At 41.7% G+C, this 21,954-nt stretch overlaps 1 protein-coding gene across 1 annotated transcript in view; it reads left to right on the forward strand.

Moving 5' to 3' along the window:
• The first annotated feature begins 178 nt into the window (after positions 1 to 178).
• Positions 179 to 21,954, forward strand: part of si:ch211-214c7.4 (flocculation protein FLO11) — a 27,819-nt gene continuing 6,043 nt past the window's right edge. Inside the window, exons 1-4 of the mRNA XM_044028198.1 lie at positions 179 to 469; positions 14,639 to 15,304; positions 15,435 to 15,528; positions 21,685 to 21,866. Of these exons, the coding sequence (XP_043884133.1) occupies positions 14,722 to 15,304; positions 15,435 to 15,528; positions 21,685 to 21,866 (859 nt within the window). The 5' untranslated portion in view covers positions 179 to 469; positions 14,639 to 14,721. The remainder of the gene's footprint in view (positions 470 to 14,638; positions 15,305 to 15,434; positions 15,529 to 21,684; positions 21,867 to 21,954) is intronic.

Below are 21,954 nucleotides of genomic sequence, written 5' to 3' on the forward strand. Positions count from 1 at the left end.
GGCCCACTCACGTCCTCCTGTGGCGTCGGCCCTGCACTCAGCCTCCACAACCACAGGGCAGAGCTTGAGCTAGGTTTGAATGTGACGTCACACCTGCTTTGCCTAACTACGGGTCTCGCGCTGTTGATTGGTCCAGTGGGGGTTTAATTTGCATTCTCCTTCGTAAGCACGCCACCACCATCGCGTTTTATGTGCTTCCAGTCTTCAGTAGGACACCCTCCAGTCACTCCCACATCCCTTAGTCCGTCCTATATGAGAGGGAGCAGCCTACCGCCGCCGCCCGGCGCTGTTCAAACGTGGGAAGGACACAGAGAGGGACGCACGCACGCAAGCACGCCACGGCTGCCGTTGTCTGCGCGGTTGTATTGTTAAATGTACGGCTCTGCTCGACTGTCGACACATACTACCTTCGTGCTGCTGGAGCCAGAGGCTGCGAGTCTTCAGGAGCTGAGGCGCCGGCGATTGAGAGGTACACTGCAATGACTACGCTGTAATGGTTCCAGCTGTGGGGAAAATATCTAAATTGTTGTTCTTCCTTTTTAACCGAAACATGCCCTCTAATGTCCTGTTGAAACCAGCTATTTCTTTACAGTGTATTTATTTAAATAAACAAGACATCATGTGTTTTGAAAGCCAGACGCCCTTTTGTCATGTGGAGTGGTCAGTCTGGATGTGGTGATGGATGTGGAACGTTAGCTCGGCACGGCTGGGCGGTGGTGTGACTTAAACACGCACACGTTTGTGGTGCTCAGTAGCACGGTGGTCAGCTGGCGCGGTCTCAAGCGTGTTACTGCCCAGCTTCGTGTTGCTTCACTCCTCGCGGACAACGCTTTTGTTGTGGGAGAAGCTCGGGTGGGCCTTCTGCTGCTCCACCACCAGCACCGTGTTTGTTCCCCCTCAAACAAATGGTGTTTATCAATTCACTTAAAGGCGTGGAGAAACACCCAGAAACTCGTAAAACAATGCTCACGAAAGTTGAGTTCAGGGACCACAGGGGTTCAAAACAACACTAGGATCAGTACTGTATGATTGTATTTGACAGTATTTCAAGTTGTTGGACTTAAAGTTGGAGCAAACCTTTAAAAACATGTATGGATTGCTGCTGGCATGAGAAACGGGAGATAATGGCCTTGTCCAGGCTGCCAAAACAAATAAATTTTTCTAAATTAAAAACTGTTTTGTCATATCCACGTTTTATATGCCAATTGGATTTTGAAAGTATAAAAAGCTCATTCAAACCACATTTGGAGGTGCTTTGAAATGTGTTCTCACATTGTTGCTACTTAAATTCAGACTTCAGTGCACAATGACGATAACAAATCTGGTGCTGGAAGTCTTTACTCATGTTATACTCAAGTATATTGGATGACTCGTGTCAGGAATGCTCAGTACATTTACATGCACTGTTTAAATTAAAATAAAATAATTAAATTAAGGCCGAAGACATGCAATCGTGCAACTTGTCTAATCCGAGTATACGTGCGTAGGAGAAAATTTGTATAATTGGCTGTGTATGACCCCATAGGTGGCACTGTATCTCTCTATAAGCTAGTGTGTATTAAATCAGCTTCCTGTTGACCTTTTACGTCACAGAAAAAAGTGGGACGATGCACCATGCTCTGGTTCTGTATGTTTCGTACCTGCTGTACATGTTTCTTCGTCAGTACAAAAGTGGGTCTTCTCAGTAGCTTTTGCCCTTGTCTACGCTATTGCGTTTTTTCTTGCAACTGTACTGCACTTAATACGTCTCCTTCTACTACCAGGTCAAATCTGACTCCAATCCACTAAAGTGTATACATGCAGGAGTATTCAGTCTATTAGTGGCATTACCGGGACTAAGACTAGCTCGATTTTTAGTTGGACTAACGTGTTGGTCTGACATTAAGAAAACTGAATTATTGTGTTAGTCTGACTAAACTCAGACTTTTAACATGCATGTAAACATACTGACAGACATGTTCTCCTGAGACGACTTGACTGGGTGGCTGTCTAGAGAGCAAATGATGCACCTCCATGTTTCCAGCATAAGTCGCACACATAAACACACTTGCGATGCTACCAAAGCAACTCTTACAGATCGGTTAGTTATGTCTGAATGCGAAAACAATCCGCTTTGCTCACTTGCAATTAACGGTACGGACAGTCTGCCTGAAAAGATCTAATCCAGTTCACCTGCACTCTGAACATGGCCAGTGTCTAGTATACTGCGGATGCCTGTGTTTATCATTTGATATCGGTTAAAAATCAGCACCACATGTCCTGGGTGTACTCTCCCTGCTACTTGTTGAATGTCACCTGGGACTGGCTCCAGCAGCCACCCCCTCCTGAAAATAAAGTATTTAGTTGAAGATTAAATCGATTGAAAAGCTGTTTAATTGTTTCAGATTACAAAACGAAATTGAATTAAAAACACGTTGTACTTGGAATCCCTTTTGTGAAAAGTAGAAATATAGGTCTACAGTGATAATTTGAGCCCTAGTCAATAGGAAGTGAGTGGATGCAATCAGCAGCATGACATGCATCATTGGTGTTTATTTGAAGTGTCGGAAGTATCTTGCACTTTTTGAATGATTGCCCAGTTATTAAATCATTCCCACATTTCCATCATCTGTTTTTGTTTTCATATTTGCACCCATGCACGCAGAGTTGTCCTCCTCTTGACTTGGGCGGTGGTGTGTAATGAGAGTCAGATTGTTGGATGACATCGTCTGTAGATCGCAGTGATAGAGCAGTGTTGCTGATCATTGTGTTTTGGGTGGAGAGTCCAGATAGTGATTTGGGCAGTGTGGGTGTGGTGGCTGGCTTCATTCCAACAAAGTCCCCACTGCAGGGTCATCTTTACAGTGAGTCACCTTTCAGGGACTGAGTACCAACAGGTATTTGCAGTAGGGAGCTCATCCGTCGCTGGTGCTGTGATGTGAAAATCCCTTAACTGCTACTTAAACTTTTTACTTTCCCCTTTTCTTTTGCAAGTTTTTAAATCCCAGTATGTACACAATTGGTGACGTGATAATGATAGTGTAAGAAAAAAGATAGAAAATTCACATGAAGTATTGTTACTACCACATAAAAAAAATGTCAGTTTGTTTTCAGAAAATGTTGTCGCATCTAGACAAGCATTTTAGCCCTGTATTAATGTGCATATCACGTGACTATTCAGGTACAGAATGCCGTAGTAAACTGGAAACAAAGGGGCTTCTGTTATTAGACTGACTACAAGGTGAAACCGAAAGTAAGTAAACATAAATGTGTTCAATAATTACAGCTATGTTATCTTGCAATAACGTATCTACTATTTTGTCATTTTATGTAGGTTGCATATGTTAGAGGGAGTATCAGTCAAGCAGGTTATTTGTTTAAAAATAGGTCTCATCTGTTTTAACAGTTTGTGGTTATTCATCCTTCTGGGTTACAGTTTCTCCTATTTCCTGTTTATATGCATGCGCATAGGTCAGAGTTTCTCCGCATGTTTCCCATTGTGTTTGTCTTTTCTATAAATCCCAAACTTTGCGTAGAATGTGCTGTGTCGCCTTCTGTGCCCGTTCTAAATTTTCTGTGGAGAATCTATGGAGCAGAAGCAGCTTCTGCCTCTTCAGTTTCTGTTCCAAGTCCCACTTCCTCTCTCAGTGTTGTATCAGCCTCTCAACTGGGCCACAGCCTGTCATTTATTTACTTCCCTCTGCCCAAACCTCTCTTTCCCTTTCCTCTTCCTAAAGGCCAATACAAGCCAGAAGAGGAGCTCAAATTAATTCTCAATGCATTTGTTAACCTTAAGACTGTTATAAGATGGTTTAAAACAGGGGTGTCAAACTCATTTTTGTTCAGGGGCCACATACAGCACAATTTGATCTCAAGGGGGCCGGACCAGTAGAAATAGCAAAATAATAGAATAATAACCTATGAACAACAAGAACCACTTTGTTTTTTCTCCTTTTGTTTTACACTTAATGAAGGATAATTTTACAAAACCATGAAATTTCTTGAGAAATATAAGTGCAATTTCAACAATATCGTGCCTAAATTTACTATTTACACAGCACACTGGATCTATAAAGGCACAAACATTTAGTCACGGGTATCTGGAGCATTTGACATTATGTTTAGATTAGTGTGAAATTTTAACAAATTCATCCTGTGGGCCGGATTGGACCCTCTGGCGGGCCGGTTCTGGCCCCCGGGCCGCATGTTTGACACCCCTGGTTTAAAATAACAAGTGCAAGGAGCTTTACTGCTGCCCAGTGAAGTAAAAGGACTAGTACACTACATATTTTCGATATGACTTTGTAAATAGTTTTCATGTTTATATATCACTTTCAAATCAAAATTGCAATTTCAAACACAAGTAGTAACTCCCAAATTTGCTAATTTATCATTCTATAGTTGATTGTTTCTGAATTCTCCACCATTTAAGTATGCAATGTATATTTTATGTCAAACTCTAAGATGACTGAGTCTTTGTTTGCAGTACTGTACTAATGAAGGGTTATAGCACATAATGAGATGACAGTAATCCTTTGTCAGCCATGACCGTCCAAGAGAAATGCAGGTTACCGACATATCAGTAGACTGACTCTCATTCGTTGTGTCAGGTGTCAGCTTGGCTCTATTATTGCATATAATATACCATTCAGAATACATCTCACGGTCGACTTGGGCTTTTTGTTTGGATTTGCGTGAGTTCTTGGGCATCAGTGCAACAGCTGTGAGTGGTAATGGTGGATGTCGGGGGTCAAGGGTTCACATTTCTTTACAGTTACAGTGTGTGAACAGAATGTGCTTACAACTGCACTCTGCCTTCAAAGGGCATCTGTCTTTTTGGTGTTTTTATAGGCATGGGGCAAAGCGTGCCATTAATATAATAGTTTTGACAATGTTCATGTTTGGTTTGAGTTAAATTTGAATACTTGATTTCTTAGAAAATCATTTTGTCTTTAAGTCAGGATTTTGACATTTTAAATAATTCCCCCTCTTAGCCATTTAATTTAGATCATTGAATTTCTACATGAAAGCTTTAGTAGTGGACTGAAATCTCTACTATTATTTGTAGCACAGATGTTGGAACTCCTCAGCCTGTCCCCTGCCTGTGGCAGCTGAATGGAAAGCACACCACCACCACTAGCACAGAAGAGAGCATTTGGAAAGATCTAGTTGGAATTGAAACTGCTTTTACAGCCTGTAACGGGTGTTGGTCTTGGTTCCACACCCATGGAAATTCAATCCTAATGCCTGTTGTGCTGCATCTGTTTGGGTCAACACTCGGGGTTAAACTATTTTTCATCATTTACTCCTTGGCATTGTCGCAGGTCTCCTGCGTCAGTCTTGGCTTGGGACTGTGAATCGGTGCGGTGCCGTTGCTCCCGTCATTGTGGTTTGGAGGCTGGCACTCCCCTGCCCATTAGGATAAAGTGGTGGACGCTGGCGCTGCATTTTTAGGTACTCAGTCAGTCTGGGACAGTGAAGCTGGGCTCAGTGCACTGCAATTATCACAAGTATAACTCAGCACTTTCACAGTCAGTTAGTCTTTTTGTGGCAACTTCATAAACATGCTTTTCTTATATATATGTATTGCAGCGCTGTATTGTGCTATTATATTAAAAAGTAATTAGAAGCATGGGAGACATGGAAATCAGTGAGTCTATGTCTGCTGTGTAAAGAGAGGTGACTTATGTACTGTACTTCATAAAACAAAGTCATTTTAATTTGGCCCAACTTTTCCGTGTGTCGTCATCCTTGTACATTTTGACCCATTTATTTATTGATCCAAGTCTGTGAGGTGAAAAGTGTGCAGCTGTTGTAAGCATGTGTGTGTTTGTCTGTGGGCGCAGGCTGAACATATATTATCGACCTTTGCTCTTCATTTATGTGTATAAGAAAGATCAATCCTTTTGTTTGAATAATTTGTTTGTGTATTTCACATGGTTCTGGGGTGTGGAAGAGGGACTATCGGAGATGCAGACGGGCGAGGTGTGGGATTGATGTCTATCTGGCCTCATCCCACCCTGCCCACTCACAGGGATGGTAACTGATCCGGCCCCCGGGCTCTCTTCAGCATTATATCGACGATCTGCTGGCCTGTCTATAGCCAATTGGCTGGTGTACAGGAGAGTAGCCGCTGGATGACTTTGATATGGGAAAACTGATGTCAGCTTTGGCTTGTTGTCATCCAACCATCGTCAATGGCGTCAATTAATTAGTTTTTTTTAATTCTAGTTGCTGAAAATGCCAAATTCTAAACAGATGTGAAGTGAGTAGGCAATATTGCTTCAGTTCATCTCAAGCCTGCACAGTCTTTCTCGTCTCCGTTCAACTTTTATTTGTGAGTTGACAACTGAGAACAACAGGAAATATGAAAAAGGAGAAGAAGATACCATGGGACCAAGGTTCTTGGCAGGGAACTAGTATGCCTGGTCTAAAGCCATTTTTGTAGACACATGGTTTCACATCCGCCTCTCAAACTTAATTTTCCATCACCTTCTTTTCTTGCCTGTCTTCTCACAGACTGTCACGCAGCTTCTTTTAACTATGGGTTAAACAGGTTGGACACTGCAGGACTTATGTGAGTTGACGTGTTCATTGGGGATTATAAAAACTGACTTTGCCAATTTAAAAGTGAGATGGACATGTGCATTTGACTGTATTTAATGGATCATTCACCCCTTGGCCTGTTTGATGCCCCTGGGGTCATTTGGGTGAAGTTAGTCTTGCCAGCTGCTTATCCTTCCCATTGCACCATTTAATCCACCCCCACTCCCACTGAGCACCATGCCTGAGGGGTGTAAAGTGCAGACAATGGGGCTCATCTGTCCCCCTCCCCCTCATGACACCCCAATGTTAAACTAAGATCCCCCTTATGGTACTCTGTTAAACTGAGTTCAGCACACAAACCCTTCAGATGATTGTTGTTGTCTCAGACCAGCTCATGCGCACAAATACTTGCACTGACATTCGCTTCTCTCCTCAGTGGGTGACAATACCACCCTACAGCCTTTACTCACACCCCCACCATGCTATCCTGATGGCAGCAAGGCCCTAGCTGGTGCTTTCTGAAAACACTGCCAGGTTTAGAACAGATTGTAGCCCCTTTTCCTGCAGCCTCTCAGGCTGCTGCAATGCCATTTGACGCAAGTCCATCCCTCCTCTCTGCCACTCCCTTAAAGGCTGTCTGGCTTAACCCACTTAACTTGTAGCCACACTTAACCACCTGCTTTGTGAGTGGCTTACACTCACTTAGCACATGGTTAGTGTCCCTTATGGAATTGATTAGACTCGGCTGCATGCTTTATGTCAAGAACCTCCGCCCTCCCAGCCATTAAAATATCTTTTGTCCTCGGCTTTCACGTTGTTTTCCCTGAGAACATCACTACTGTCTTTTCAGCTTTTTTTTTAATGAGATTGTTTTAAATTTATGATCACGGCATTAAACCGAATGTTGTACTGTTAATTTCCTGTGGAGCTCTGCCTTGCTTCACTGATCTAATTATTCACTCTGCCACTTATCAACAATAATTGAATGTACTAGCCATAAGTGTGTTTGTGCAAGTGTATAATCGCTTTAACATAAAAATTGTTTGGTCTTTGTGGCCTTTTTTCATATATTGAAGGGGCTGATTTAACAAAGTCTACCATCTTGTGCCACCATGCTTCTGAAGAGGCCTGAATGGACAAACCAGCCAGGATGTGCGTTTTGTTTTTAGGTCGAAGCTTTACTTTGCAACAAACCCACATAAACCAACTTTGAAAACCTCTGTATCTGTTGAAACCTCAGCTGACGCCTGAGGTCTTACTCGACACGCTTGTTGGCGATGACATCCTTTCGAGTATGTGAAGAGTTGTCCCCTGTTAATTATTTTCTGGATTTAATCATCCGTTACTACTTCTCCCCAACAAGTCTACTTATATCAGCCAGGCTGCCAGAGACATTTGCAGTACATAACACAAAGCATGCAGTGCCATTCATCTTGGTAATAGAATGGGATGTGACAACAGAGGTTGGAGTAAGAATGTACTTTCTGGAATAATGCCGCTTAAACTGTTGTATGTTTAGAGCCACAATTTTCCTGGCTTTATTTTGTGCTCAGTATTCCACCGTGTGGTTATGTTTTACTCGCGTCTCAATTTAATTTCATGCAGCTGATGATGTGTGATTATGTTAATAGTAACGGTGGGTCAGGATCATAAGATCGAATTGTTATCAACATTCATATTTACTCGACGCAGAGTTTAATTTACTGTCCGTATGTGTCATTTTGTTTTTGTAAGACATTACTGATAAAGAATTCCAGTGTGTTTTTACTCCTCCCTCCCTCACTACATCCCACAAGGAATGGGTCTGTGTAACTCCCTGTGTGTGAGCTTTATCTGGTCTGTTGTGCTGCCTACTGAAGAATGTAGCCAGGGATGAATGGGTGTTGAAATGTAAACATTCATCTCTCCAGTTTACTCACCTTGGGCCATGCTTGAAACGGTCTGGACTGCTGATGTTTGTTTTTAGATTAAAGAATCACTTGAAAAGAAAGTGATTTTGTGTTTTTGAAAAAGAGACCACACACCAAAGTGTGCTACATGACAACATGCTCCATTCACATGGCTTGAGTAGCCAACTTTGTTGTACTTCTACTTTTACCTCTGGTAGTTTTTAAAAGATGCAAAGAATTACCATTTGAACACAGCTGTGTTCATCTTAGTCAGCAGGACATTGTGCCAAAAATCAATAATCCAATGCCTGTGTTGCATAGACAGTGATGGCAGCTGACAAGCGACATCATCCTTCACTGGTGTTTTATTGATGGCTGTTTCTTACCTTGTGCAAGCTGCCTCCAATGTTTTAAGAGCAGATTATTTTGGATCCATTCACCAGAGTGCAAATGAGTGTTGTTGGCCACCGTCTATCTGTACCTTCGAGGGCGAGATTAATTCGTTTTCTTTTCAGTTGATGTAGAAAAAGATGTTTCGGCATAATAAAGTTTATCTTGTCCAGTGCATTTATATTTGAATGAAAATTATTTTTTGACTGCTCTTGTTTCTTTTGTAGAAAATATAATATTAATATTAAGTGTCAGGCATATGAATTTACAGAATTTGAGGGCTGCTCCTTTCTGGCTTTGTTAATGCAAAATGGTGTTGTTGCCTTTGGTTATAATAGCTTCTAAAGTTCTATTATCTCTTGTCTGTATTTGTTTTCTAATGATGCATACTCCTCCTTGGCTTCTGCCTTACTGAATTCATTAATTCTGATTTGGAAAAGTCAGTCGAGCTTTGCTCGAAGGCAGAGCACAAAATCGACATTGATCAGGAGAAGTTTTACAGTTTCTTTTTCTTGGGCTTTTCTGACACAACTGTTCAGCACTGTGTGCGCACTGTTAGAATATTGTCCACACAAATTACAAACTCTCTGTGTGTTTCAAACAACGGATAGAATTTCTTTTTTCCTCTCCCACTCTGTGATTGTTTGGACTAAACATTCACTTTGTGATCGTGCAGAAACGGCACCGCTACCTTGTATGGTCAGATGCAGCAGCAGCACCTTTTATACACACACCTAGTCCCATTTGTTGGAGACAACTTGGCGACCCACTTCCCCTCACTGGAGGCTTCTTCTATAAATTCTCATGGGTTTTGTAGAAGCACTGATGGACTTTGTAGAAGCAGACAGTAACTCAAGTGTAAGGCCCTGTTCAGATTTGGTATTAACCTCCGTATCATTTAATCAAGTGTGTCCACACTTTATTAGCTTTGTAAGGGTAATTCATGTGTCATGGTTCACCTTAAAAATCTACTTGGGGCTGACCTCACTGCATCTTTCTTTGTGAACCCAAAGGTTTTGTGTATCTCAACTGGAGCTATATATTGAGGTAATTTGTCCAGCCTTACAATATTTTCATTCAGAGTCGTGTACCGGACATTTGTTCAATTACGTACCCATTGTATAATTAGAATGGCTAAAAGCATGATGAAAGAATTTTTTGAAAACCAATGATGCAGCCAATGAATATCAGGCAGGGAAATGAGATCCTGTTGCAAGTAGTCACTTGAGACTCGTGTGAAACTGAACATTTCACCCAAGATGTTAGGTCTCATAAAAACAAGGCTTAAGTGACAAGCTTTCTGCATCTGCTCTGTTGCTTTGAGCCTTGAGTTCAGGAAACTCCCCTTTTTTTCTTGACAATTAAACCTCTTGTTATGCTCTTCGTTCCACTGCATGACCACATCACCATATTCCTCTTTTTTTCCCTTTTCAGCCCTTGCTCACATTTATTAGCACACACACACGTTAAGTTGAGTCCACACTGGGACGGAATACTTCCTGGGTTTCCATCTCTCTAACACACCAAATACAGGTTAATGAACAGACAGGCTTCATATCTCACTTCTGAACACCAGTCCTACTCAACTCTACCAGCATTGTTTGCCAGACACTCTCAGACCTGTAATCCTGGGCGTTTCAGCAGGCCATCATTAGTTTTTAATGTCTTGAAGGCGTGGCTCTAGTAAGAATGTTGACGTTCATACAGTTTTCCTGTAGAATTATAAAATGCAGGAAGTGGTGGTCCTTTTTCATTCTGGTTTTTCCCTTTTGTGTGTGGTTTGAATGACGCACACAACCCCACAGTACAATGATTTTACAAAAACAGTTTGTTTCAGATCTCTATTTTTGTACAGCACTCCTCAAAACTTTTTATTTTTAAATTTAGATTGGGGAATAATTTTGGGGATAACATTTGTAAGGTTTAGGAAATTTACAGTATGTCTTTAATTTTTGTTAAGAATCATTTTGTGGTCAGAGTGGTTGCTGTCTCTGTTTCAGAGTTATTACACACGCAGCCAGCTGTGTGTAGTCCTGTAGGAGTCTTGAGGGAGTCACTAGGGTTGGAATGTGGATGGGTCAGATCTGCTCTCGATACCACTGCTGCTGTAGGCATTCAATTTCCCCCATTAATCATCTTGTAGCAGATGCAGCATTGACATCTGCTTACATCCAGCATAAAAGCAGGAACCGGTCACAGTTGTGCAGCTGAAATGAGAGATGTTCCAAAAAAGACTTGAATCATTATACTCACTCAAAGAAATAATGGTTACCAATAATAGCTGAGCCTTTTGGCTCTAATATACTGTATAGCTCAATGTTTCCCTTCAAGTGTACTCCTGGTTTAGTGTGTCTCCTGGTTTAGTGTGTGTATTGTGTTTTTGTTTTGGCATTTGTGCCAGCAGTCTGGGGTAAATCTACGGATAATTAAGCCCCAGCATCAGTATCAACAGCCCCCACCGACACCATCACTGTGCATTCTAAACCCTAGCCCTGCTCTCACCACAGCTAAATCCCTCTCTGCTTGTATTAGACACAGTATTAAAAGTGACCCACTTTCTCCTGCTCCCCTATTAATGTCTGAATGTGTATGAGCAGACTGAGAGATGTGCTATGACAGATGTGATCAAACTGCCTAAAGATGCGCCGGGATTAAGATTTAATGATGCATTCGGGACACGTTTCTTCATTGGAGGTAAATTGTTAATATCACAGAGGCCACACACTTCCTTTGCTGTCTAGACAGACTCCTTCTAACAATCTTACAGAGTGATGGCTGCATTTACAAACACACACACTCCTATTCTTTCTTTGGCTACACACCTATACTAATTTTATGGTTTGAGTGGTTGTCATCTCTTGCACTTTGAGTTGCCCTGTGTGTGAATAGTACTATACAAATAAACTTGCCTTTCCTATACTAATGCAGCTCTTTCTCTCTCTCGATGATGTGCCTTTTGTTTTCCTCATCACAACACTTGCCGATACACTGGAAATGTAGCCTTGGATATTGAGCTAATTGTGATATTAGCTGTGTGGAGCTGGTGGGAAAGGAGGTACCCTGAATATGGTTGAAAATCTTCATTGAGCTAAGATTGTTGTTATGCAAATTAGGTCTTAGAGTGGCAGACAAAGGGAGGAGTTTCTTTCAATATCATCTAAATGCATGATGCTGTTCCTCTTGTCCAGGCCATTTTAAGAATGCTACTGGCATTGTTGTGCAGTCAGTCTTCTGAACATAAAATCAACAACTTTGACCTAGCATATACCCAAGAATCCTGTACACAAGCTTAGTGTTTGGCATGACATTTTTTTTTTTAATATGAAAGTGGTGCAAAGCGGTCTTGTTGTGACTTGGTAAAACATCACTCATTCATGTTGTTTCATGGATGGGATTATAATGGTCTGTCCACTTCCCCTCTGTGCTTGATTTAGTCTTCAGCTAATTGGAGATGGTGAAGAGGTTGTCACATGGGCTATGTGATTCATGCTGCTATCAGCAAAGCCTCTGGCATGAGCAGCTGAACTGGTAAACTATAGTGTCATGTATACAGTTCCAGTTGACCCCCCCATGCACCTTGTGTTTGGAGCAGCGTCTCCTGTCTGAATTAGTTCAGTGGTGTTTATTCCACCATTCCACCAGAAGTCCACCAACTTCTCAGTGAGCAAGTCAGACCTGATTTAAAATACCTTTTTGACACCTAAACCAACCTGAACTGAATCAAACAATCAAGAATTTCTATGTGGTTTCCTGTTTCTACATAAAGTGACAGTGGCAAACGGACAAACCTGTACTTGTTTTGTTCCCACGTAACTCCTAAGTCCTAATTACATTCATGGTACATATACCTCGAATGATGATATTGTTTGAAATTAAGCCAAATAATTTCAGATAATTGCTTTTTGATTATCTCAGCCACACAGGACTGTCCCAGGGGCTCTGCACATTGGATCGTTTATCATCTTTATTTTCCAAAACTAGGGACAATCCAACATTGTGTTGCAAGGACAGAAAGAAGCTGTGCTGTGGATTGTGTTTTGCGTGTGTGAGAGATCTGTAACCAAAATACCAGAGGAGAATAGCAAGAAGGAAAGCTCAGCTTCAAAATAAGCACAAGGTTAAACTATTAACTTTTTCATGGGAAAACTGAAGGGTATATCTGGGGGGTCTAGTAGAATAAACAGCAAAGGATCCACTAATGCATTTGTCTTGCAATAGATGTTGAGCTTATTGTTTGCTAAAGTAACCCCCAGTGCTTTGATTCAACAGTAACAATGTAAAATGACTTAGAATATGTGAGAGCACACAAAAAAGTATTTCAGTAACACGCTCCCTCAGCTGTTAATGTGTAACTAGTGAGCAAAATGTTTCCTGGACTTTACTCAAGAATGTGCGCTGCTTCTCTAAAGGAGTTGGTCCCAAAATGTTCAGTTAGGGATGAATACAGATGCTTTTAAATAAAGTAATTTTTCGTTTTAAAGGCAAAACTGGTTCTGGTATCGCTATATACTACTGATTTGAGTATTATTTAACATTGTGTGGCTGTGGTCGATGCGTTATTTTCATACATGAGATAACATGCCGATGGAAAATTATGCTCATTGGATGCTTGTAGTTTTTGTTTAAATGTCTAACTGTAAAACGTAATGACAGGCTTGGTATATCTCTTTTGTACTCATGACTCTATTAATGTGTGTTCGAAGTGCAGGGTCTGTCTGATCTTATTACTACTCCTAGTACTCCTGCTTTCCTTGTCTTTTTTCTTCCCCCTTTTTTGGATGCTTATTAAGGTCTGTGCTCCTTTTTTTCTATAATTTCCATCTCTTTTTTTTAATTTCCTGCTCAGACCATCTCTCACACAGCTCGTTTCCTGGACCACAGAGCTTCTACTGGTTGGGCCATCTGTGTAACAATTTACCAGAAGCAAGTTGGAGGAAGGGAGAACGCATCCAATGAGTAGAGTAGAGCAGAGCAAGCGGCTGTACGAGAAAGAAGGGTGGGGGTGGGTAGAAGGTCCTATGGTCAGAGGTGCAGAAGAATGGAGAGTGTGGGTGGAGAGGATGATTGAGGGGAAGCAGAATAAACCCATAATGGATCCAGAAAGACCTTTTGTCTAATTTTGTCAAGAGAAAACCTGGCTGAGAGAAAGACTGACGGTGTATGACTCTGCAGTTTTGCACAGCAGCATTTTGTGCTCTTTTTGATTTCAGGTTTTCCACTAGAGTTTTCATAGAAGAAATTTCTCAGTATACAGACTTCATCAAAGTAATCAATGGGTTGATTATTACCATGTGCATTTGCTTGCCACACGTGGAAACAACGGCTGGTAAATGGGGCTGTTTAGTCCGTGTTGCAGACCTCCAGTCCTTGTTCTCAGTGGGCTGTGTCATGGTATGAAATTGTGAAGCTTCTCTTGGCTTTCAGTACTTCAAACCACAGCCGTTTCCCCCTCAATTGATGATGCATGGAAGCCATTTGGAAAACAGTCCCAGTCATCCTTTTTTATATGCATGCCCCATAGTGTATTGTAAAATAAATTCCACTTTTCCTTATTGGGGCATTTTAATAGTGACGCTTAATTTAATTTTGCCGTTTCGTGCTGTATGATGTACATTATCATCAGTTGTATGTTTGATGGGTTTGTGATCGAGTGAGTGGTTTAGTGAAGAGGTTTGTTGGCATCTCGCATCTCACTTTCCTTTAAATACCATGGAGGCCCCTTACCATTAAAAAGCATTTCCTCTGACTTACAGTGGCAAGTTTGTCTTTTCAGAGTAGAGCAGCATCCCTTCTGCATGGAAGAGAGATTAATCCTTGTTTTGTTTATTTCACAGGACATTAAGAGAGAGCAACTGGTCATCCAAAGACGAGTGCAAGCCGTTGGACACATCTGTGTTCAAGACCTTAGGAGGAGGGAATGAAACCGGATGGGGTTACCATGGAAACCACGGAGCCCACTGAAGCCGCAGCAATAGCAGAACCCTCCCTGTTGCAGGACAACATAACGGAGCAGGCGTCATCTCAACCAGAGGAAGCTGCAAATGAGGCAGCGCCCACAGTTGCTCCAAAGGCTGGTGACAAGCAAGGGGCCACCAACCCTAAAACCAAACAAAAATCAGTTGAAACTAAAATTCATCCCAAAGCAAAAAATGCATGGGTTTCTGGGTCCAACTCACGGCCCGGTACTGCCTCGCACAGCACGGGAAATAACGTCAAATCCTCTAACAGTGTTTCTTCAGCTGCAGCAAAGAAAACAGTATTGACGGCAGCGAAAGCAGCAGCAGCAGCAGGAGCTGTACCTAAAAAACATTTGGGCACATCAGCAGTTTCCACCAAGAACCAAACTAGGGTGCCGGACAAGAAGCTTATTGGACCTACCAGGACTACCTCTGTTGCTGCTGCCACAGCAACAAATAGTACCAAGCCAGTAACAGTGAATGGCACTCCTAAGAAGAAACCAATGGCTGAGACTGTTAATGTAGCAAGACCCAAAACCACAGGTGAGTCTGAAAGAGAGCAGTGAATTCGCAGTGTTCTAGCTTTATGGTTAAACGTGGATGTTGTTTTTTTTTATTATTTTTTGCTGACCATGTGTGACAATATTGTTTGTCTTTTTTTTCCATCTTTTAGTTGCTGCCTGCAGGCCAGCACTATCTTCTGCACCCAAACCCAGTACTTCGACCACGACAAAAGCTGTCGGTGGAGCTGTTTCAAGGACTACAAGGTATGCAGCAGGCACAGGCCTAATGTTGCTGTTTGCATAATATTTTGAGTAGATAGATCTTTGGTAAATATGTGTATTTTATTGGCAGAATATTGCTTAAATATTATTCACTTCTTCCTCCCACCTGTTCCTCATTGTGTTTCTTTCTCTGAGATCTCATATGTGAATTCCCTTTCAAGCTGGATAAGAGGGTGACTTTGTTTAATCTCGACGCTCTGAATGGCAGCAGCAGAGAATGTTGTCCATTATGGTCTCTGGACCGTTATTGAGTCAAATTTCACTTTTAAGAGTGTGAGTCATGTTAGCAGGAATGACCCCAGACAGAAGGCCTCATCCGAGCTGGTGATACTGAAGAACTGTTGCTTTGTCTCTGCAGACCCCCTGGTCACAATCAACCCCAGCTCCCCAGAGCTGAGAGCTATTGACTTAGAATGGGCTAATGGTTAATAGGTCATGGTGTAGTTAGACTAAACTTGCTCAAGGACTGTTCTAAAAACATACATTTCATCATTAATGTAGCTATTGTTTGCCATTTCAACCAGAAAGCTTTTACTTTTGTGTCACTGTATTCTAAATAAGCTTTCTCTGCATCAAGAATAAAAATAAATACCCCTTTTGTTGGAACAGACACCACTTTTCGTACCTCGGCTCTTTATAGATTCTCCAATTTCCTGTTTTACAAAGTAATGGGAGTTCAAAAATTACTAATTTTGCCATATATTGCACAAATGTTGGGGGCGTCAGAATGGTTACAGTTTTTACATGATAAATGACTTCATGATCTAATAATCGCTAGGACAAATTTAAAAATCCTCCAGTCATAGAAGACCTGCACTATTAATTGTCTGTAGACGTGTGTTGTTGTGGGGTGAGAAGCTCATCTTTTGAATTAATCAGATGAGGCATGTGAAGTGTAGGAGTCTGATTACATTTAGGCATCGTTCTCATTGTTGCCAATTACCCACGACGTGACAGTCGGCACTCACCTCTCAGCTTAAGATACAGGGAGCACAACGGCAGCAGGTGTCTTCCCTTGTGACAGATGATGCAGGTTGCATGTTGTGCCGTGTGTGTGTGTGTGAAGTCAGTAGCATCTAGTAGCACAGTAGAGTCCTTTGTGTGGCAGTGGTGTGCATTTCAGTCAGTGTTGGTTTTCGTGCAGTCTCTCTGACAGAGTTGGACACTAACCTTATCTCGGCTTAAGCGGTGGCTTGAATTAGTCATGACAGTTCAAGTGCTAACCTTCTATAGCAGCACATTTAACTGAATTTAATGGTGTTATAGGATGATTTCAGTCGCAACACAATAAGTTTAAACAATCTTCTACTGATTTTGTAGATGTGCCGCCATATTGTTTCTCATTTTGCTGTGACAACAGTCGTGACCTTTTGTAATCGCAGCTTGCACAACATGTTCACCAAGTTGGAAATGTAAGGACCTGCCCCTCATGAAGTATGAATGTTCATTTGTCCACAGGGAGAAATGTATTCAGTCAGTTTTTAAGTACAAAGTAAAGAGGAGTTACACCTCAGCTGTGTGCTTGAATGTCTGCATGACAGGAGAGTGTCACTGTCCCTGTGATTGATGAGAGCCATTGAGTCAAAGCCACATGTTAAGCCTTTCACCTGCTTTGCTCTGCGGCCATGATGGGTTATAGTGTCTGTGCACTGTCAGTCTCTGTTTGCCATAGCCCCTCTGTCTCTCCCCCTTTTTATTCTCTGCATCCCCTACTATGTGTCTGTGTAGAGCTTTTTGGTCATTATCTCCTCAAGCCTTCCTTGCAGCCCAGCCTCTATCTAGTGTTCAAACTCAATCATCATTTAACTGCACAGAGAGACTGGAAAATTCAGTGTGAAGTTTTGTAACATGAGATGGACAGTGATTGTGTCTCCATGTAGCTGAGCAATCTGGTAGGATACTCAATATTCAGAGTCACTATTATACATTATTTCCATGTGTCCTCTGATAGCATGGAGAAGAATTATTATATAAGTATTTCACAGGTGGAATATTGTTGTGGTGCCTTTTTCAAATGAGTTTTAGTTTTATTTTAAGATGAATTATTTTGTCAGCATGATTATTTTGTCTCTTTCTCACCAATTATATAATCAGATATTGGTATATTGTAGGGAAACTACAAACAACACTAACATGGGGCTGAAAACCGATCCTATAAACAGCAGGATTTTGATCAGAAGATTATGTTGATCTACAGTAAAGATGAATCTTCCTATACTTTGCCAGATAACATGGAGTTATGAGGGTTATTCTTTATTGGGCTAATTTAACGTATGGGGTTGTGTAAACTTAATGAGCCCTGGCTTGAAAATTACAAATTTAATGGTTGGATAAAACCAGTGTGATGAACACTTGGCAAGAAAATGCTGTAGTTAGGCATGACTCCAATATTTCTAAATTTCATCTACTTATATTTCGTTCTTAAAAACCCTGCTCATGGGGATGAGCTGCAGTTTGTCTCTCACATTAAACTTTACCCTCATTATTCAAAAATCTACACTGAATACAAAATTACCCAGTCTTGGGAAATCATTTATATACACTATATAGTTTTTTGTGTAGTTCTCTCCGTCTTGTCTCCTAACTTCCTTTTGAGTTGCTCTGTGGGAGGGGAAAAACTGACCATTCTCTCTGCAAGTCTCCTTAGCAGGGAGCAGGATTATCATCCTAATGGCAAATATGCCCTGCATCCATCGCCGTGACAGTGGATGCCCACTATCCAGGGCCTCATTTAGAGCCAGCGCTTGCACGTTAGGGTGCAACACTTCATCTCAACTCTCCACAGAGCTGATTCAGATCTTCGCTCGTTATTGTCAAGGAGATAACCGTAGGCCCATACAAAGCCTTAGGAATGTGTGCTGTTCTCAGGGAGGAGTAAAGCAGCTGGTTTTGTACAGCCTACCAAACAAGGTATTGTTGGAGTGCTTCGATTTCATTTGTTGTCACGGAGGGGGCTCTTGAAGTGATGAGGGGAGAAAGGGTGAGCGCTGAAGAATGTATTTAAACTGCATTCGATTTGTAGGACGAGCTTGCTTCACTCGGAATAAAATGCACATCCTGGCCAAGCCCCCTTATTTTTGAATAATCCTCAAACCTTGATATGTGCACACATTTTAGCCTTGTTGCTAAAGAATAAGAGTAAAAAGAGTCATGGCTGGAGTAGGTGTGGCTTTGACAAATGCTCTGTGGTCCATGTTTACACTTTTATATTTGCTAAAATGGATGTTGCAGCTGCTCTGTATGTTAAGGCCACTGGGTGTGTTGTTTTGCATCTGTGCTAAACATTTGTGAAAATTGCAAACCAAAAAAGCCCATAAAGAAGTACCAAACTGACTCTGTGGTGACCTTTTGTCCTCAAGAAGACCTCATGTTTGGTCGTTAAAAAATCCTTGCGTAGTGTCTCTCATCCTCTGACTGTGATTTGTATTGATCTCCACTGACTCTTGGCAGGAAATGTAATCCATACTAATACACCAACAACAGAACCGCCGGCCTCCATTGACAGATGGCGTGTGTGGAGTTATAGGCATTAGTGGGTTTGTCTTTTCCTTCCTGTGTCATCCCTCTGGATCATACCCTCATGAGTTATGAGTCATCATAAAACGGTGGAGGGAGAGGTTTTTCTGTCTGTGGTGGCACCAGAGTCTCATCTCTTCATTTCTTACTCCGTTCAGAGGAAGCCATTGTTCCCTAGTATTGCCTGACCATGATTCCTATAATTTCATGGTTGTGTATTTTAGTTGTTTTTTTTTATCACACACAGGACGAAAAATTACGCATCACATTGCAACTTAAATCTTGTGATGACAGACGACTGCACTGTCCTTGTCTGCGGTGTCATTGTGAACAAATGGTCATTGTAATGGTCATTGTGATGTGGGAGCGGCATCTGTGTGCAGGCATGCTGCTGCACAGAAAGCGATCAAAGTTGGTGTGTTTGTCCAGATTATGTCCAAAAGAAGACATTGTTGGCTGGGTCACACGTTTCCTTAAGGCAGTCACAGTCGATCACGCAGCTCTTGTTGTTGCGATGGTCCACTTTGATTTAAAACAGATGTCGTACAGATTATATCTGCTTTGTTTTCCAACACCAGGGTTCAATTGTAGAAACGAGGATGACTACTGTTGCTTCTGGCTGCCGTAGTGATCATCACATTTCTCCGGCAAATTTATTCGACTCATTTTTTGTTGTTGGTTATGCAGTGCAGCAGTGTGTTGCAGCAATGTAATGTGAAATTGTCTGAGTTTGACATGTCAACTGTATTGTGTGGAGATTTCCATGCACTGCAGATCTGACGCACAGATGTCACTTTATCTTTCACTTACCTCGGCACAAGTTTTCAGTCGGTTTTACAACAGGGTGTTGTTCTGGCAGCTGTTTGACTGGGTCGGTTGAGAGCAGGACCTTTTTGTAGAATAGGATGTGACCAACGGTGCCCACAACTAAATATTAGATGTTCTCTGTAGCTCAGAGCTGTACTGTGTTACTTTTGTGTGTTAAATATTAACAAATGTCTCTTACATTCAAACCATTGTCAAAAGACTTCACACATGCTGATTAAGCCCATCAGCTCCACATGACTCTCTCTGGATTTCTCAGTATAGCAGCTACATTATGTTAGTGAAGTGGGGTAGCAGCTAATGGGTTGAGGTAAAGCTGAAAATGCAAACGGGTGCCCACAAAATTTTCAGAAGTGAAACCTGCTTGTTGGACAGTTTTGAAAGGGTAAATGCAGTTTCATAACATCTCCAATAAAAAATGTGCTCTTACAGTTGTGTTGTCAAAGGAATACCAATTTGCATTTAGCTTTGTATTCCTAGAATAGGGGTAGTATTTCTGAAAAATTGTGTTTCCCAACCTCTGTTTCCCTCGAGTCAAGAAATATCTTCATTCTTTTCTTTGTTACGTGCCCACCAGTGACACTTGGTCAGAACCTTGGTCCGAGGTTTCAAACAGCAACGCTAATTCCGCACTTTTTAGACTCACTCGCAAGGGGACGGGACCTCATTCCCCGAATGTAAACAGCGTCTGCCATCTTACGTGCCCACCAAGTGTCACTGGTGAGCACGTAACCAAGAAAAGAATGAAGATATTTCTCAACTCAGCAGAAACTGAGGCTGGGAAGCACAATTTTTCAGAAATACTAGTCCTATTCTAGTAATGCAAAGCTAAATGCAAATTGGTGAAGTATTCCTTTTAAGTTTCTCTGTGTGTGACAGTCTAGAGTTTGGGCATGATGGGTAACGAGAGGCATTTATGATGCCCTGTGTGGAGGGGGAAAGGTGATAAGGTTGGTGAAGAAAAAGCTCATTAGCCCAGTGACCAGCCAGTAATTTATAAAATAGAGCAAGCATACATTATTAGGTCAGCTGCAGGTTGGACCAATAAGCCAGGTCATCTGACTCAAGAACTTGCAGAAATCATTGTTGTCCAAAATTAACAGGACGATGACATTCAGTACCAGTGTTGACATTAAGAACAGTTCATGCACAATGTCAGTTTTTTTATTTTATTTTATTTTTTTATATAAAATCAGTGTTCCACAGTCGGATCCAATATAAATGTGTAGGATGTGTGCTACTAAGACGAGGAGGACCTAGTAGAAGAGAGTAGGCTGAAGAAGGTGGTCTGGCTTCTTGTAGCTGCAGTTGAAGTGACTGGATTATTGCAGCTTCATATAAAGACCTCCTAAACTGAACAGAGACTGATGATGGTTATTATTCTTAAGGCCATTCAGTTCATTCTTCCTTCCTTCCTTCCTCCCTCCCCCAGCTACTATTGTTTATCTGTTATTATCCTCCTTTGGATTTGAGTTCATTTAAGCCACTTGTTTGCATTGTCATTGTCTCTGCTTCTTTTACTTCTTGCTCTCTGTTCTTATCTGCTCACCATTCATTTTGAAGTATGTCAGAACCATGTCATCTCCTGTCACTTTTCATTACCTTTCTTCTCACCTCTAACTCTCTATAAGTACTTTTCTTTGTTGGTCTTTCCCCATTCAGCTCTTTATTCCCATTACCGCCTTTGTTTCCCCCCATCTCATTTCACACTGTACCTTTTTGAACTGACAATGACAAAAATACAACCGTAGTGGGTTTTTTTTTCACCTGATCACACCCTCCTTTCTCTGCCTTCAGGCCTGCTACAGCTCCTTCAACAACACGACCTGCATCCACAACTGCAAGGCCCACCACAGCTATGACCAAGCCCTCAACCTCTGCAAACCCCAGGACAACTGTGTCAAGAGTTACACTTGCACCCTCTGCTGGCAGGACCACAGCAGCACAGCCTTCCAAAACCACTGCCACTGCTAAGAAAGGTTAGGAATGAACCTCCCCTCAAGCTATATTGTATTTTTTCAAATGAGTTGATTAGACAGTTTCAGGTTCTCAACCTAAAATATTTCA

The sequence above is a fragment of the Solea senegalensis genome, linkage group LG6 (genome assembly GCF_019176455.1).
Source record: "Solea senegalensis isolate Sse05_10M linkage group LG6, IFAPA_SoseM_1, whole genome shotgun sequence".
In the NCBI taxonomy this organism is placed as follows: domain Eukaryota; kingdom Metazoa; phylum Chordata; class Actinopteri; order Pleuronectiformes; family Soleidae; genus Solea; species Solea senegalensis.